Below are 20,326 nucleotides of genomic sequence, written 5' to 3' on the forward strand. Positions count from 1 at the left end.
GATACATAAATTGCAGGCTGCAATTTCTTGCTCACAGTAGTCCCAATACCTGCAGAGGTATAAGGAATAAGCAATCTGGCATCCAGTTTAACAAGTACCTTTCAGAATGACTATTTTCTCTCCTAATAAAAAATATTCGCTGTAAAACATATTTACTCTTCAGAGGCTAAAATGCGTTCCTCATGTTTGCCCCCAGCCAAATGTCACAAACCTCAGTTTGTGAGATAATCTTGTCCACAACACTCACACCACAGAGATTAGGACTTTAAACAGATCTGTGTACCAAGAAGCCAAACGGTAACAACAACAGAAGGCCTCGTTTTTCCCAGCAATTATGATGAACAGTGCCCAAGGGAAGTTAAACATTCAACTCTATGAGACAGAAGCAAAAATGTAAATTAAATCAAGTTTCACGGTTCTCCAATAAGAGTAGTTCTTGAGGTATTAAAAAAATAAAAAAGGAGAAAATCCCCAAGCTGATATGTATATTTTATTCACTTACCTCTGTAAAGACCAAAAAAGCCTTCAAAACGCAAAACCTTTTTAAAGCAGTCAAAGCTGTTTTTATACATCAACTCTCCTACGACTGAACCAGTGGAGCGCTGATTCTGCATACGAGTTTTCACCAGGTCTATGGGATATACTGCTGTAGCACCAACAGCTGTGAGAAAGCATTCGGAGCATTACTTCTGCAACTTCTCTGTTGGTGTAGTACATCAATATTATGGTGACTTTCTTTAACCGTAATGTAAACACACAAATATTTACAAGCTGGTAAGATCTCTGATATGTTGGAAGTAAGAAAGAACAATACAGAAAATCTAAAAAAAAAAAAGTCTGCAGGAGAATAAATTTACTATGTATTACATAGAACAAGGTGTACAGAAAAGAAAACCAATCAGAAAAAGAAGCAACAAGAACTATCAGTAAGCAAATGTGTTCCCCAAGCGAATTGAGTTCCAGTTGCTCTTAAAAGGGTACTAGAATAGAAGAGATAAAGGAAGAGACTGGCACAACCAGTGGCTGCAGCCTCCAATGCTTCACCTGCATAACAAGAAAGTGCACCTTAAATGGTCCCAAAGAGTCTGGCAAGAAAGACTACAAACACACACCTGAAACCCAGATAAATGACTTACCTCCAGCAATTGAGCCCAAAGTGAACCTGTAGGCTGATTCAGCTATCTGGAGCAAGATAGGCCTGCTTAACTCTGCAAACGATTGCTGTGTGAGGAAGAAAAGAAAAACAAACATTTCAAAACCTTGCTGGGAGAACAAAGATGCTATAAATCTGCTTTTAAGAAGTTAAAGAAAGATTCTGATAAAAAACTGATGGTGTTACAATAAGGAGGAAAAAAAAAAGAATTTTTAAGTTTCAAGATGTCCACTCAATGAAACATATTTTTCAAATACTCCTCATATCCATATTCTTACCTTCCTGGTGTTTTTCTAGTATTGCAAAAATACATATATATAAAAATAAATAAAAAAGCGCCAACAATCCATGGTCAAGATAAAGTAGATGGAAATATAAATCAACTTTGCTATTTCTCATTCTACTGCCTTCAAACTTCCAAGGAATGGAAACCCCTTATTAGTTTAAATAAAATTCAGTATCTCACAGATAAAATGTCTACTCCGATGATAGATGCTAAGATTATACGTACACATTACTACATAGCATAAACATGGCATTTACTACCTTCAAAAACAAGCAAAAAGTGTCAATTATTCCCCACAGTATTCCCCACAAAGCTTTTACAGGCAGTTGATGATTTGCAGACACAACGATGACCTCGCTCACTTCAATCATATATATGATAATAAACGTTAGGGTTTTAAATAAAAACCAAGTCTACACAAAACATTTGCAGAGATTCAAAATCAACTTATTAGATGTTTATTACATATAAGGCAATAAAGATAAGCTGATACACAAGATGTAAAGATTCATAAACTTGCACAGTAAAGTACGCCAAGTTTATTTCCCAACATAACTAAAGTTATTAGAAAAGAATTTATACTATGTAGGTAATAGGTGGCCAAAATACTAGAAGTTAAAATCCACAGTAAAGCAGATACCAAAGCACATCTCCCAACAGTAACCTCCTTTGTTACTTACAGACAACCCGTATCATTTGCAGATGCACTTGTGAATGCAGAGCTGGGATTTACACAGACCTCAGAACACTATGGAGCGCTTTGCTCTGATGCACGTTATTAATTCTCTACAAAGAACATCACAAGGATGTTTCACTGCTAACATTTACACTGGGCTTACCAAAGCTCTGAATCGTGGAACATCCACAGAAGGGCACAACATACCTCAGTGTAAGCAACCCTGCTTATCCTGGCATTACACTGGATGTGCAAAACCCTGCACTTATCATGTGATGTTACACAGTATGCACACAAGGAAGAACAAAGGTCTATGAGATGGGATCCTTGTTTGTAAAAAAGAAAAAAAATAACAACAGTATTTTGTACGAATTTTCTACAAAAAAAAAAGCAGGTATCATTTCCCTCCATAAAAGGCATTTTCTTCTTCAAAAATACAGCTGAACAGAAAAATTCTGGGTCAGAAGAAGTATAAACTGTACGTGTGGAACAGTTTATTGAAAAAAGAAAAATAAGCAAAGATCAAATGATTTGCCTCTACAAGCAAAGAGAAGCAACAAATCTGAAGAGTTCAGTCACTATTCTGAAAACTTCAAGCTTTCCCGATTTTAATAACAATAAAAAGAGGATAGTCACAAGAAAAGAAAAAAAACCCTGCAAAATACAGAAAGATCTTTTGATCCATTTAAATAAAAGACACATGCAACAAGAACACACTGAAAGACTCTGAAACAGCACAGGTTCTTCATTCCACAGTTTTTGTTCTATATTATCACACTTAGTACCTCTTAGCTTTTTTAAGGTTATTCCTTTTACTCAAAGCTCTACAGAGTTCTTATCAAAATCCAATCACTACATTCTAGCATAAATCCTAATGAATACATCACTAGATGTTAAAAATCAAATTCTTTGTGAATCGTCACTTTTTATATTATTTAATAAGCAAAGTTTGTAGTTCACTTGTGTGTTCAGATGGATATGCAAATGAATGTAATTAATGCTATAGCTTTCAAATCATTAACATTTATAAACAGAAAATTGCTGTATCTGTCATCCCTGAAGGATATTCACTTGCAGGCTTTAAGAAAATCTTACACAACGAAAAAAACTGACAATAAAGTAAACATGGTTGAAAGCCAGCTACTTTCCATTTCCACTAAACCCACAAAGACAGAGTAAGTTTATGTAAAAAATTAAGTTTTCCTTTTGAAGGGATTTTAAAGCCGTATAAATGCTATAAATGCTACTAGAGAAGTGTTTTCATTTTCCAGGAACAGATGGACCTCACAGGAATTATATTATCTCTACCACTAACAAACCTTTGTCATTGTATCTATCAGTAATGTTTAATTAGGCAATAATAGGTTCACTTAGCATATGGTCCAGTAAAAGACTATTCCTTACAAAAGAGAGAAAACAAAATTGCTTCCTTCTTGCCGAGCTCTCTTAATACAGAATGTAGAGTAGGGTTAAAGCATGCAGTATTACTCCAAGCACATTAAAAGAGTATGTTCTAGTGATGAGTGAAGCTTTTTTCAGTGAGCTCATTTTGTAACAGTGTTAAGCTACAAAGGTAATTCTGAGGTGTAAAGTAAAATAAGCTAAGTATTTTGTTTCATAATGGTTTACTCAGAAAGCTGAGTGCTACAGAAAACATTAATTAAAACCAAAGATGACTGTTGCAAATGCAATTATGAAACCAGCAAAAATACTTCTCGTTAGCCTGGACAAATATTGCATACACATTTCTGAATCAACTCATTCCACCATTCTTGCTTTAGGAGTACACAGAATGGCTGGGGTTGGAAGGGACCTTGCAGTCCACCCAATCCTACCCCCTGCTGCAGGCTGCTTGCCCCCACCCATTCAGGCTGCCCACGGGCCCATCCAACCTGGCCTTGAGCACCTCCAGGGATGGGGCACCCACAGCTCCTCTGGGCAGCTGTGCCAGGACCTCACTGCCCTCTGAATAAATAAGTTTCTCCTTACAACTAATCTAAATCTATCCTCTTTTGCCCCTTGTCCTATTACTGGACTAGGAAGATTAATAACATCAAGCAGGTTTTTGAGTGCTTATTTCACCTTATCTAATTCCCCAAGGACAACAGAGCAGCAACATTACAAATGGATCAGACATAGTTTCAGACCAATTTGCTTGAAACACAACTGAATGACCAAATCCACCTGACACAAGAATAAACAGAGTGACATTCATGTGTTGAATATTTGCTATATTCCACTTAGGAGAATTTTTCAACCATAACAGTTGAACTAACTTTTTCTTATCATTGATACAGATTCTAGATATTCCAGTGGACACAATCACTTAAAGGAACTTCATTGTAACGTGTATAAGTGAAGTGGAAAAGAACAAACTTATTGTAACAACAGGGGGCAGTAGATATAGTTGCCTTTAACTAGTTTCTGATCACCCAAGAAAAGTAGTGGTCACAATCCAGTACAAAAAAGGAATAGCTTACCCGTTTCCAAGGATCAGGGCTTGTTGGAAATTCCAAAAAGAGGCAATCTCCAAGTAGAGATGCTACACTTTTGGCTGCCAACCCTTAAATGAGGTTAGTGAATCCAGGGTTGCAGAGGTGAATTGCTCAGTGAATACTACCCTAATTCTATATAGCAATACACATACAACATGACCCATTTGTTAGGAATCTGTTTAAAGTGTTTTTTTTAACTTTTCATATGCATGCACACTTAAAGAGTCACTTTATTTCAGCAATTCTGCCTGTATATACCACTTTTACCTACCTGCCTCTGAAGTTCTGCCAAGTTGTAAGGTAATGCACCCTCAGCTAGTGGTGCTACTCTCTCAATATCTGCCAAAGTTAATCGCCTTAACACAAGGCAGAGGGAAGTAAATTAGTGTTAGTTAAAATATCAAACATATTCAATACAGTATTGTCAGCAGCATCTCACAGAATACATCTTGAGTTTAAAAAAAAAAAAAAACAAAACACTTGTCATATTTAAATGCATGTCTAAGAGTTCTGCTATTCTGCAATAAAGAATTCTTGGAGTTAGAAGAGCATTCCCTTCTTGTAGCTGTCAAGGGATCTCAGGTTATTCAGAAGGGAGTTCTTGATTACTACTAATAAAGGATGTAATTCACAACTTAAACCATTTATAGGTATCCCTCCCCAAGAGTTTACATACTAACAACTATGGGAAACATCAGTAGAGTTAAGAATAACGGAGAATTATAGCCTTCTGGGATTACCATAATGTAATTTTGCTTTTTATATTTAAATCTACAATACAACAATCAATAATTGTGCTTGATATACAGGGTTCACTTAGAAAATATCTGCATACACCAGCCATTTTTCAATGAATAAACTGTAATGAACAGAACACACAAATTTTAAAATTGAGTAGATTGTGCATAGAAAACAGCAATACGGTTGTAAAATGATAAAATTGATTATCATAAGTTACCCAGTAACGCTGTATAAACCTGTAAGTTGGTAAAGAATATCTATTTCCAACGGTGTAACTTGTCCAAATCGTATTGCAGACTGGGTAAATTCCTCTGGATTTAAAAGGGAAGGAGAAATAAAGCAATTGTGTTATTTGTCAAATTTCATCTTTATGGACAAATCTAACAAATAACTTAAATATCATAAAAGAATGAAAACTATCATCAAGAAGCAAAATCCATAATTCAGAAGGAAAGATAACTTTAGGAAGACTTATCTTGAAAGAGATCTTTGAAACACAGAGCAAGTATGATTCAATACATCCTCACATCAGCAACACTGATAACATCACACACAAAATTTACGATTTTTTTTCTGAAGTTTTGCAAAGTGAACAGAATAATTATCCATTATCCACAGCTTTAAGGGCAACTAACTCATTTATCACCATCATTCTGTGTTTCTTTTCTCTGTTAGCTCTCAGTGACCCCACAGCTATATGTTCGTCTATCCAAATAACATTGCACATTCATTACGTGATTGGCAAGCTACAATAAGCAAGTTTTAGTGATGACAGTTCAGTAGCTTTTATTCACTACACTAATCCAGGCAAGATGTGTCTATGCATTTACATCAAGGAAAAAAAAAGCCAGGTAATTTGTTAGCACTATTTGGAGGACAAGGACAGTTATTTCACGCTTTTCTCTAGGGATGTAAAGTATGCTGAGCATCTGAACATAAAACAAACATAAAAGAAAAAAAAAAAGAAAAACTCTGCATGCTTTTTACCACACATAGACTTGGCTGGTCCTGTCCATGCAGGTAATAAAGTCAGAGATAAAATCTGTCATAAAATATCTACAAAATAAATCCACTGATGCCTGCAGCAAGACTGATTCATGTCTACCTTTCAGTGGTACAGGGATTAACTATGTCCTGTATGTCAACATAAACTATGTAAAACCACTCAGGCCAGCAAAAGAAGTTATGAATTATTACCTTTTTTCTAAGAAGGATTTAGTTGCAGATAAAATGAGCTAAAGCAATATGGAGATCACTGATAATGGATTTTCAAACGTAACTCCTTCTATCTTATTTCCTTGGCACCTCCTATCTCTAAGCAATAATATACCTTTCTCAAGGAGTGGTAAAATCCCTGATGAAGTACCATTTTGCAGATATCCATACAAACCACAGTCCCAATTCTTCTTCTTAGTGAGCTTCCTGAAAATCATTACAAACCCACGAGGATGAAAATGACCCTTAAAATATTTCTACAGTAGCGCTAACGTTGTATGCTATGCAGCCTCTGACTTGTCTTACCCTGTATGCAACAACAGCTTACAAATTGGACAGAACTAAAATATTAATAAAAAGTAGGAAATATACTTTACCTTTTGTGACTTCAATATCTTTTCTTGTACCTGCTATATTACTGTATATCTTCCTAATGAGATCCATGTTATTCAAAAGGGCATTAAATGCATTGAAGTAGGAGAAGCTGACCTGATGTGAAACAGTTCCACCAGCTACCTGTAAAAATTAAATTACACAGTTAAATGCCTTGAGCCCCTTTTTTCCAATGTCTTATTACAAATTAAAGGAACATTCATTTGGGCAAGTAAGGAAAGAATTAAAGATATCTTTCTACCTCTGTAATTTTAAGCTAGTTTTAATAGAAATACAACAGTAGAACCAATAGTGGCATATTTTTTTACATAAACTGTAATAAAGTCATCCTTTACCTCATAAACTGTACCTGCAGATCTTGCCAGTCATAACGGTAACCATTCTAACTCTACATGCTTATTTTCCAAACATCAAACTGAAAACAATATAAGAACACATAAAAGGGCAAAACTGTAAGTAGTCTACACCCATTCTGGTCTGCTTTATATCTAAATCTAAAAATCAGAAGCTTTAGCCCAAAATTGGTATTCTTTCTGTGTAAAATATACTTTGCTCTGCTTTAGGCAAAAGCACAGTAGATAACTCAAACTGCATCCAATGGCACTTTAAGCATTTAAACCAGACTGCAAACTTTTCTACCACATAACCGAGAAGTGTTGCCATGTTTCATCCTGCCAACTCTACTATAAAGGTAATAATTTCTAGCAGTGAGAAAGTGATAAACATATAGGAAAAGAAAAAGTGGGAGAGAAGCACTAACATTTTAAAACATCACAGCTATTAAACCCTGAACTCAAGATGTTTTTCTTCACACTTACTGAAACTAAATTTTCTTCCACAAATGGTGTCAGCATATGGGAGTGAAGGGTAACCATGACATCACTGAAGTCCAGCCCAGTAATCATGCCACTTTTATTTTTGTCCTTCAATGCAAAGGCTTGTCTTGCATGTTCTGACTGCAGCTCCTAAGATTAACATTCAGAAATTATGTATTAGCAAATTCTATAACCCACTGTTCACAACATTTTGATTTAGTTTATAATCTTACAGCACACCTAAATACTAATACAGATCACAAGACAATTGCAATTTAAACTTGAAGGTTAGTCCAAATAAAATAAGAAATCTGCATATTTATTCATTCCATGCACAGATTCATTCCTCTGGCATAGAACATCCCCTACTCAATCATAAGGAAATATTCACTTTCACTAAATAATTTGAGAAGCAATATTTGCATACTTATATTCTTGCTGCTACACATTCCCTTATTCCCCTGATATTGATCTTGAAGATTCAGAGTTCGAGACTAAATATGATTGGGGTTACATGGTTAACAACATCTGGTTATATTAAGGACATAATCTCTGGTTGAGGTTAGTTTTTTTTATTAAATTCCTACAACAGAAAAAGGAGTCTGCTCAGTCAATGTTCTAACTGCACAAGATTACAACAATCAGTTAAATGGTTTATTTCATAAACAGAATATTTAATCCCACATATTTATAGGATGATATGCAAGCTAAAGGACAATGAGTAAGCACTCCTTCATGAACCCGTATAGAAAAGTAATAGTTCATTGTTGCTAGGATTAGTATCAGATAATTGTGTTCATTACCAGACTAAGACCAAAATTTATAGTGATATAAATTTACTTCTGGAGATTAAAATTGATTTCAGCTGTAGTCTGAAATAAGGTTAATAACTAACCTGAAGAAACTGAGTGAACTCTGTATAGTTAAGATGCTTCTTTCTGTTATGTCCAAAATGCAGCCGAATGAATTCACAGTCCCAGTTGAAGGGGATTTGATGATGAATAGTAGTTTGTTCAAACACTTCTTTGACATTTGCTTTAAGGAAGGGAAAAAACAAGAAGTGAGGTTTGGGGTAAATACAAACATTCCAGGAAACAAATTAAGTTTTAAGGAGCTGTTTAAGAAGAGTTTTGTTGAGAATAGTTACTAACTGAGCTTTTACAGACTTGCATAAGAACACATTTGCTATTCAATGTGATACTTTCTGTATTACTGCATAAAACTTTGGAGTGTTTTGCCTAGTTTTAATTAAGAAGCGATTTATCTTTTTCCCTTGTACACGACAAATAAGAGCTAATTTGCATTCCAATACAAAAAACCAATAGAGGTTCTCCATCTCTGCCAGGAGTCAAATTAAGCCCTTTATCAAGGGCACAAATACCTGCATTACAATCTCACAGAATATCTGTCATACTAAGTATGGTTTGACTGAAACTTGATTATTACAATCATACAGTCTGAACGTGTCTATTGAAGATAGGTATAAGAAATGCCACCTAAAACATATTATTAGCTCAGCAGAAAGCGCCTTATTAAAAGCTTTTGATAAGGACTTATAAAAAAAATCGAATCCTATAAAGCATAATTGGTAGTCTCTGTTATTAAAATGTTTTAAGACAAGTGAAGATAGAGATGTCCTCATACAAATGAAGGGAAAAAAAGCTCTCCTTTCAAGATATGGAATTCTCTATATGTACACTGTACAACCGAAATACCAGACCTAACATATCCAAAGTCAAAAGCCTCACCTAAAAAAAGAAGTTTCATTTATTCATACTCAGCATTGTCACTCTGCAATACAAGCGTGGGTTTTGTGCAGATTATCTGACCAAATAAACAGTACAACTATCCATACCATGCAAACTCTTTTCAAAATCTACTTTGAAGTACTTGAATTAATGTTAGCTTTCATCAACTAATCTCAAACCTGCTAACTGCCAAATTAAATTGTGTCATATAGCTCAAATTTAAAACAGAATACACATCATTTTGCTGAAAACATCTATTTTTTTATAAGTTTAGAATATTTGCTCAACACTGCATCAGTGTATCTGTTAATCAGACATATTAAAGGCATTCTGTGGAACTACTATTCTGAAACACTTCTGTCAAAAGACAAAATGTAATCAGAAGAACTTTAATGTCATTTTATCCTTCTATCAAGACTAATTTGCTTGCAGTGTTGCTTTCTCTGTGCTATAGAACTGCTCGATTCATACACCCTTTCAGATCTGTAGCTATTCTAGCAGTGAGCAAATCACTCTATGGTTGTATATTTTCAGCAAGAAAAGGAAAGGAAATCTTTAGAACAAATATGTTTCAGAATGAGAACACACAGTAGGATTCTTTCCCTAGATCACTTGCTTCACAGATAGTTTGAGATTACCTATTTAAAGGGCAGACTACGGCTATTGAACGATTTAACTGTAATTTAGCCCTTACCTAAAGGTCTAACACAGACGATAGTTGAAGAACTGCAATTTAAACCAGTTTTCAATGCAAGCTAGGCTAAATGAGGTGTTCAGGTAAGCAGGAAACTTGAAAAAAACTTGACTACTTTCAATTGCCCATTCATATCTACTCACTGACATACTAAGTGAGGGCTAAGAAAATAAGATAAAGCAACACATTCATACCACTAAATTATATTATTTTGCCACATTTCCTTTGAAAGTTTTGTCTGTAGTAGATTTACTCGCCATTGCTACAGAAACCAGGAGAGGTAAAGTTAAATTCCCCACCTACCATTGATTCACTGTGGCTTCTGGCCAAACTAACTTGACTACTACAAATAGATTAATGTAACTCATGGTTAAACGTGCAAAATGGCTCTGAACTGTAAAGGGAGCACAAGACTGGTCTGCTTAATTGGATCTATTGGCTTGGCCACCAGTGTACAAGCACAGTGTCTGCTAGAAACTAAACATCTGTAAAACTGACTGCCTCTGTAAGATCTTCTACTAATGACTAAGGGAAACATACTGAAGAACCAGAAAATTTAAATTGTATTATCTAACACCAGCAATTATTTCACAATGTTAGAGAATGGTTAGGAAAAAAAGTCTCGTTTTTTCTGACATGAAATTATTCATATGTGTTCACATAGACAAAACTTCCAATGATTTTTACTGAGACTGAAGCAGCTGGTCTTTCCATAACTCTCACTCTAGCATTTAATTGTATATGACTTCAGCCACTGAGGATTAGCTTCCAACACTATTGGTTTTCCTTCCAAAAACATTTATAATTAGTCATCAAGACGTCACAGGTTGAGATCCTTCACCACCTAAAAATAATACTGGCAAACAGATTAATAAATCTATATTTAATAATTGAGTGCATCAACCAACAAGCTTTACAAATTGGTATCCAAATCATACTTTGGCTTCTCTGAATATTGAGACACCTTATCCACTTTTTGTCACTTAACAGTAACTGACAATCAGCAATGTGTACCTGTTGTTATGGTAATGTGAGTTTAAATACATGGGCTGTACCTAATGCTTATCCTCAAGTTACCTTTGTTTATGAAATATTTGAGTAGCAGAAGCAAAAGCATCTATCAGTTATAAATAAATCAGTTGCAAATAACTGACAGAATTGGAACTGTTGAAATTCTAAATAAAGTTTACTGAAGCCGTTTGGGATTCTCAAGCATCTCCAGATAATCACTAAGACTTACTAACTTTCTATCCAAGGGTAGTAATGCTTTCTTCATAATATATCAAGAATATCTTCCTTAATCCAATTCTGTTGGCTTTTCTATTATTTCAGAGTAAACACTCACCACTATTACTAACAACTCCATGAGGAGAAAAGCTACAAAAGGACAATCATGTTTCAGGGATCATATATAATGTGATCATGATCTACACTTTCACCACTTTGAATTAGGATCAAATATCTGATTTTTAACTATTTTTTTTTCACAGTACAAAGTAATGATAACAAAGAAAGTGTTATCTAAATAACATTAAAATATAGGTATTGCTTTTCCTCCTTTTTTTTTTTTTTTTTTTTTTAAACTCAGTCAAAACTCAATAATGATTCTAAATTAAGATAGACTACAATTCCTTCAAAATTTCATCACAGCTAATTTCCAGGGGGCAAAAAACCAAATTGTTTTTACCTCCTTTCATTTTAGTATGACATTTTACAGAATGCGTTCACTGCCCCAGTTAATACATGTTGCTCATTTGCTAATGCCTTCTCCTACACTTTGCTCATCTTTCTGCAGTAGAATGCTTTCCTACTGAGTGGATAACTTTATTTCTGAGCTTATGGCAAAACATTTTTTTCTCAGACAGGCATATGAGTCAGTTTACTGATAGTCAAATTACTATCAGCCCCAGGAACAATAAACCCACTACTCTAGTGCACTAGTACATTACCTCCAAGGCAACATGCATTCTCTCAAGATTGCTTCAGAATTTCCCCACCCAATCATTTTAAACAAATTATAGATGCCTGGAGCAGCTATATGCAGGCAGCATACACACAACCAGCTCAGTTCCCATCAATACCATTACCTTGCAGGCTCAGAAAGATGATATAAGAAAAACACATTCTTAGGCAATAGTGAATTTCAGAGAAGGAGAAAGATTACTGTAAGTTATAAACACCAAGAGATTTTGTTGATTAGAATGAGATAAAGACTGTAACACAACACCAACACAACCAAAGCATCACACATCTGAATGCACACATCTGAATGCTACAGTTCATGCTCCCTGAATGACAAACATTTTTGGCCCCACTCATGGTGGGGATGAGTTTACTACCTCAAATACACCATGAGGTGGTATCAGTCATTTTTACAGAAAACTCTTCAAAATTCAGAGGGAAAATCTCAAAATTCCAATGCAATCAGCCTTTTTGCCATTCTCTCTCATAACTGAGACAACATTCTTCACACTTGTTAAACACACAAGTATAAATGAGGTACTTTTAAACAATAGCATAAATATGCCATAAGTTTGATGTTTAAGAGGTTGTTTTTAAATGTCTGCTCAGTCACCTGTGGCCTCATTTGTATGAATCTCAGCCTCAGTGTGCACTGTGCATTTAATGTTTTCTATGCTGCTACTTTTCACTATTCCTACTAACAGCAAATTTCACATATTTTCATTTTCAGCATAAAATAATTACAGATAAAAGGACTTTTATTGTGAGCTTTGCAGCGCACGTACACTAACAGTGATCCAAATATGAATACAGTGAAAAAGTGGCAAGACAAATGAGAAAACTAAAATAGAAATAGTTGCCTTGCATTTCTACTCTTATTTTTAAAGACTACAACAGTGATTCTGCTCAAGATTAGTGACAGCCATAATAACAAATTGTCTCTATATATAACTTTAATGTAGAGAACTTCTTTTCAGTTCCCTCTTGCTGAATTCTGATTTTGAACTTAATACTATGGAAAACATTTGAGATCTCCTTGTGCTCTTAAGCCCTTTATTATTATAAAAAATAGGGAAGTCTTCCATTAAACACTGCTCCAAAGTGCTTGAAACTGTGGCTTAAATCAAAAAGAATCATAAAACAAAAGCAAATGAACAAAAAGACAGCACAGGGAAAAGAAAAACATCACTGTATCCTACATAGTCAGAATGTAATAAGCAAAAGGCAGCTTGAAAACAGGCAACTAACATATGGCAAAGAGGAAGTCAATTGCAGCTTTATATTACTGCACACCTGGAAAGAACACGGTGTTTTTCTTACACCTTCAGATACAAAATCATGTGATCTTTCTGTCTATGCTTCTAAAAGTTACCAGCCTTTATGGTTGCAAACAATATTTCGCAAGGCAGAACTCTTAAGATTATCTTCAAATCCTAGCATTTTCAATCTAGCAGCTCTTTTGAAATGGTAGAGTGACTACTAGGAGTGATCTGTATTTCTTGAAAAATAACCCTCAAAAGCAGAGACTTACAACAGCATACATTCAACTCCTTTCTCTTATTCTTGTCACTCACCTTCTTCATGTCTACCATGTCCTGTTTAAAGGAAATCGGAATCTTTCTTTCCCAGATTAAAGTTTGTTGGCAAATAATTATTTTAAGAAAATAGATGGATGAGATTTCAGTACCATGGTACACTCAACATCTGAAACAATTTCATTATATCGATGCTTATTTCAGTTCATTGGTATTGTAATCTTTATGTAGTTGCAGTAATAGTTACCCAATCCCTTTACTCCCCATGTCTTGGAAGAAGAGCCATTATGTTCTACATAATATTTTTAACGTTATGCTGAGCTGCAGGATATTTTTTAAAGCCTTATATTTGGTTTCATAAATACTTTCCATTTTTCTAAAAAATAATTTTAAAACTCTGAATACAGAATAATCATGAAGGCAGTAAAATTGTTTCCAAATCTCATTGCTTTAGTTCTATTTATCTATCCACATCAGCATAGGTATTTAAATGAAAAACGATCTCCAAAATGCTCCAGTTTATCAGAGAATGGCTTTCTTTGCAGTGACTCTACTCTGCAAGAAGCCTTGAAATTGTATATTCCAATTAGAACTCATACAGTTCTGATCACTGTATGGTTTGTCCAAAGGATAAAATATAAAGAATTATTTTATTTCCATTTAGAAAAAGCATTTCTGGGGAGAAAATTCTGTAATAGTTATACTTGCCTTTTTTGCAGCAAGTACCATCTGTCACAGTGCAGAACATCTCCAAGTAGCTTGAACATTTCATGTGAAGACTTGCTCTAGCCTCAATTCAGGTCAAAATTCCTTTACAGCTCTTCCTTAGTGGAACAGCACTAACTTCATGATCTGCTTTTAGATATTTCACTCATATCAAATAGCTTGGCCAGTTAAACCCCATGAACAAAATAACAGAATGATTCTTCTTTTCTGGCTACAGGAACTAAAACTAGAAAGATAATACATGGGGAATAAAATAACACTTTATCTGTCCTAGCTGTTATCTTTTAAATATTTTACGATCAAAGCAATATTGTAAGGGATCATCAACACATTTCCCATAAAACATTAACATACGAGTCTTTTATAAAGACATGCAAACTTTTAATCATGATTTTTTCCCCCGTTTCTTCATGATTAAAAAGTTAATTTGAATTACAGCACCATTAGTATCACTGGGTTATTAAAATAGCCATTTTATCATCTTTCATTCAGCAAGCTGATAAGTGGATCATTGTAGATAGAATATGTAAAAAATACTGAACACACTGTGCAACAAGTTTGCTCATATGAAGTAGGTCTAATTCAATTTTCTTGCAACAGATCTTAAAAGAAAAACTGCAATATACTACCAGCACACCTGTGGCAGTTAGTCATAGATCTCAGGATGTCAAAAACTCCAGGAAAAATATTCCAAAGCAATAAGAAAGTAGAGGACATCCAAGCATCAAATTCAGCACACAAAAAGCATCTCAATTCAACAATGTGAATTGAATTAACACTATATTGCATTGACAAAGACGATGATTAGTGCCGTGCCACATAGCTGATACGTATTTCTCTCAAACATTTTCTAAAAGGATAAAAAATTATTTGCCCTTTTCAATTTTTCAACTCAAAAGACACAAGTTATTTTGTAATGTATGTTATATAATGGCTCCTCACTGGAGAGTTGGAAAGCAGACTTCCGCAGAGACAAATCACAGATTGAGGGTAAAGAGAACTGCAAGAAGATTAAGTGCTGAAGTACAGCCTGTCACTAACTAAATCCTAGAAAGTAGATGGGAATCTCCCTGGAACAACTTTAAAACATACAGCCAGATCTAAAGAATCAACAAACACTTAACTCCCTCCAGATAAGTGAAAAATTTGAATAGATTAGGATAATTTTTTGAAAATGCCATATAGTCATACTGAAATGATTTGGGGATATGGCCAGCTTGGGTGCAGAAGTAGTCTTTAATAGGGGATCGGAGCCAGTGTGGCTTTTTTCCTCTAGCGTTTTGGTTTGAGCCTAGCTTAAATACATCAACATTATCTCATGTCCAGCAAGGCCAGTATTGGTTCAAGTTACTGACCTAGCAGACCCACCCCAATCCTGTGTTCCACTGTCCAACACTTCCACTCCTTCCTCTAAAAGCACAGTGAAGAAAAACTTCAATAAATCCATCTCAATTACAGCAAGACATGCTGATTTGAGTTAGCTTCAGCATCAGAACAGTCACATTCCCAAAGCACTGCATCTGAGATAGAAAATCCTGACTCATGTTTGCTCCTGTAATCAATGTGGTTTATCTGTAGACCAGATAAATTACCTACCAATATGAGATGACGTGCAATTTCCACACTATTGGCTAATACACTAATTGGAGTATATTTCTAATATTTTACTATGACTTTTAGATGTTAGTATGTAGAATTCTTAATTTATAGAGATGTATACAGTGAGTATGTTATATTTGACAGTGTAATAATGTTTATCTATAATTATCTTTACTTATTCAGACCTGCATGGAATGCAAAGTCTACTAACTGAAGAGATCAAGTGTTTCCTTCCTTCTCAGCCACTGGAAAAGATTCTTTGAAGAAAATGAGCGGTGTGTCATGATCAAGGTGAAACACCTTCCTCCAAAGACTTGGGAAAATCCTTATTTTATATATTCTCCTGTTTTTACATGAAATTAAACTCCATGCCCTTCTGTTGATGTGGTGTGAAAATGAAAGAGTGCAGGTCACATTCAAGAAACAGTCTCTGAAGGAGACAAGATCAATTAATAAATTGCAGAGTTACCAAATATCATATATCATCATTGTACTTTTCTTACATACATTAATTTGCACAGTACCCCTACAAAGTAAAAATAAGTAGCCCATTTTACTAACAACATACAAAATGCAAATGCAAAGGAGCTACAAAAGTATCAAGTACTTCTGATATGATACAACTTACAATTAAATTTAATTTAAATAAAATTTTGCTAAAATGAGATCATTAGCAAATCTTAAATTCACTAACAAGTTTGCTATTCAAGGTATATCAGTCATATAAGAAAGGCATGGAAAAAAGAATGTGTAATTGCTTTAGTTTCTCTTGCTTGTATTGTTCTTTTAGTTTTAATGTAACAATGAAACAATGAAAGTAACAATCAGTCTGATTGAGAAATCTGTGTACCACCTGAATTGTTTTCTGTTGTTTTACAGAACCAACTATTTCAAGTGTGTTTGCATCAGCTGCAAAATACATAATTCTCATTTAGTGAGATTATTAAAGACACCATCATTAACACAGTCACACCAGTTGTAATAGTTTGTGTGCTTTCTAATGTCTACATTTACTGACTCCACCTTAGGTTAATTCAAGATGCCGTGTGTCCAAATGGTTTAGTATTTGACAATTCAGTTAATCATGTAATTTAATAAATGCCATAACTCAAGCAGTTCGTTTCCATACAAAGACACATGCATTATTTGTTTCAACTATTTTCAAAGCTGAAAGAGTTTCCATAAAAACGAAGTAGTACAAACAGCAAGTGGTTACAAATCCAAGCACAGTATGTATATTCTTTATTGAGCAATTTATTCTTTTGGATAGAAATAACAAAATTTTCATTCAATTTTATTAAATTCTTAGCATTTATTCATCTAATTTTCATAGAAGTACAAAGTTTTTTTAATACAAAACCTAGTCCTCCTTAAACTGTAATGTTTTTAAGTGACATTATAAAGCGTTATAGTTAGCCTAAATGATTTTGTCCAATTACTAACATATGTAGAGAGGAAAAAAAAGAAAGACTTAAAAACCATTGTTTCTTCCTAATTTTGTAATAATACATTAACCAGCTAGAAGTTACATTCATTATATTAAAGATTGCTGCTCAATTGGAATATTAGACTAAGAACTCAAAAGATTAGATCTCCTTCATTTTTATTTTGAACCCTTACCATATTTAACAACAGCTCTTCAAAGAGATGAGGGGAATCCAAACAAAAATTCCTCAAAATGAAGGAGATCAAAATTCATGACACAAGACTTTCACTTAGGACGATTCTGAACAAAACAGCATTGAATTAAGAACTTCCACGAAGATGAAAAATCTCGATTCAAAAAGACAGAACAAAATATATTTTTACTATGCATTTCTTAAGCTTGTAAAACTTAGAAGAAAAAAATTACTCACGCAAACTGTTTAAGGAAATGAGTAAAACACTATGTAAAATGTGTTTCTAGCTGTGAGAGCTATTCTTGCATTTATACTATTACTACTTTCTTAAACTGTTTTTCTTTAGACATTCTTACCAAATGTTACTTCTCCATTGCCATTCTTGTCAAATAACTGAAAAGCAACAATGAATATTGCATCTGGAGTACACAAAACAGATTCAAATGCCGAAAATTCTTGAAAGGAAATCAACCTACAAAGTAAAATACAGAAGTTATAAAGATTTCAATGGACTATACACAATATCAATAACATTTTGATGCTCTAAAAATGTTCTGATTCAATTACTAAAATTAAAATCTAATACTCAAAACTTAAGACTCTATACTAGAAAGAGTTGTTTGTTATAATTGAGTAGCTACTTAAGCTTTATGTGGCTCACTTTCTTGTACCAGAAGAGGACTGGAATTCTTCATACCCACTAACAACGAAATATAACCAATTCTCAGCGAGTACCTACTCTTTATTAACTCATAAGTATAAATTTATGCAGATAGCACTTAAAAATTGATATATAAAAAAAAAATCTACAAAAGTTCTATCAGTATGAAATTCAAGGATCTGTCAGTATATTACTAATTTATGTATTTCTCACGAGAAATAGCTTTTAATGTAAGTATAGGAAGATCCTATGCAATACGTATACTCTTAAAACAACATATTCATAAGAAAGTTATATTTCACTGTGTTATATTTTACTACATTAAAGATTACACCTCAAGTATTACATTAACCTTGAGGTCACATAAAGCAAAGAAAGGACAAGAAAGAAAGAAATAAGAACATTTGGACAGTTAAGACATGATCAAGGAAGCTAAGGATTGGAGTGTAACACTTCATCACAAGACTATGAGCTGCGTATGTGAGACATCCACCATACAGAAAAATGTAACTCGGGATGCATCAGGAGACCTGTTTTTAGTCGAGATGAGGAAGCAGCCGTATCACCAGACAGGGCTTTCATGACATCTCTGGAACGCTGCATACAAACCAAAGTCCTCGTTTTCAACACATACTGTTTTCAACACATACTTCGAATGGATGCACAGATATGACAATCACAAAGAACTTCTCTAGGGAAACAGTTTGTGACAAGTAGAAAAAAAAAATATATAGGATCCTACATAAGAAAAGCTACAGCAAGATAAGCCTCAAGTCAGAAGATAAATGATCCTGTTGGCACAAAAGAACAAAACTGCACTGGGTATCCATAAGGACATGCAATGTGGGCACATGCCATGGCCTTTCAAAACAGTGCAAGCAAAATCCCTAGGTTTTAAAAACAACAGCTAGATTGATGAGAATTTTCCACTCAGTTTCAGGCTCCTGAGTACAGACGTAAGTGATGGCATAGCTATTTTAACATCAAATAAATTATCAGTGGGAATAAGAATTTTCAACATTTTTAAATAAAAATGTACTACTTTGATTTCTACTTTGTACAAGTAGATATCATGTAGATGGTACATTAAATGTACATAAATATCCAAATTTATAAAATGAACTGTTTTAACATATTTCATAGTACATTTAGTAATATTCACAGAAAATCATTAGCTCATAATTATTGCTTCGTACATAGATCACTTACAGTTAAACACACGTATAAAATCCACATAGGGGAAAAACATCTAACCATTTGTTAGTTTACATAGTCTTTGTCAAAGTATATGCAAATTAGAGTTGAGACACTTGAACAAGATCATTTATTTTAACATACATGCATATATGCAGTATACAGAAAACACAAAAAACGTGACTTTGGAAGGAATTAAGATATGGAAAATATAGAACGACATTATTAATTTCTCATACATTATCCATAAAAATCAAAGATGAGAAAATGGTTTTCCAAATGCAAAGCCAACTTCATGCCTTATTTCCAAACACATCTCACATACAAGCACAAATCTAACATTAATCCCTAACCAGGAAGGTTTATAACAGACAAAAATCAAGTGATGATTCCCTGTAGAATTCATTCTTGTAGAAGCCTGAACCTGAAAGAAATTGTTCTCCAGAGAGCTCCCTTCAACAGTGCCTACAGCAAAAGGAGATAGACACATTCAACTTCCCTTCCATATATTCTATATACTCAGCTTGCAACATCTAAAAGCAGGAATATTTTGAGCAATCCACCATTATCAGGGTGGAAATAAGAGGTAGATTAAATGCAACAAATGAGCTTCCCAACCAAACGCTACTTAAGCATTATTCTGTGAACTTGCTGTACTCTCATTTTATTGGTATCATTTTTTTAAAAATTCCATTCTCTTATTTCTTCTGCACTGTCACTCTCCAAAAGCACACAAAGTAAGCTACATGTTTACAGTTATTCTGTCTTTCCTTGTTTCCTACTACAACTTCTTACTCTTTATCCACACAACACA

The 20,326-nt window shown here is 34.1% G+C and overlaps 1 protein-coding gene across 1 annotated transcript in view; it reads right to left on the reverse strand.

Annotated features, from left to right (window-relative positions):
* SLC25A12 (solute carrier family 25 member 12) overlaps positions 1-20,326 on the reverse strand; it is a gene marked incomplete at its 5' end in the record, with an annotated part of 45,878 nt that overhangs the window by 17,360 nt on the left and 8,192 nt on the right. Inside the window, 8 exons of the mRNA XM_079538873.1 lie at positions 503-661; positions 1,137-1,221; positions 4,882-4,966; positions 5,569-5,662; positions 6,944-7,082; positions 7,778-7,924; positions 8,670-8,809; positions 18,014-18,129. Coding sequence (XP_079394999.1) covers positions 503-661; positions 1,137-1,221; positions 4,882-4,966; positions 5,569-5,662; positions 6,944-7,082; positions 7,778-7,924; positions 8,670-8,809; positions 18,014-18,129 — 965 coding nt within the window. The remainder of the gene's footprint in view (positions 1-502; positions 662-1,136; positions 1,222-4,881; positions 4,967-5,568; positions 5,663-6,943; positions 7,083-7,777; positions 7,925-8,669; positions 8,810-18,013; positions 18,130-20,326) is intronic.

This window comes from Tetrao urogallus, assembly GCF_951394365.1.
Source record: "Tetrao urogallus genome assembly, chromosome: 8".
NCBI lineage: Eukaryota > Metazoa > Chordata > Aves > Galliformes > Phasianidae > Tetrao > Tetrao urogallus.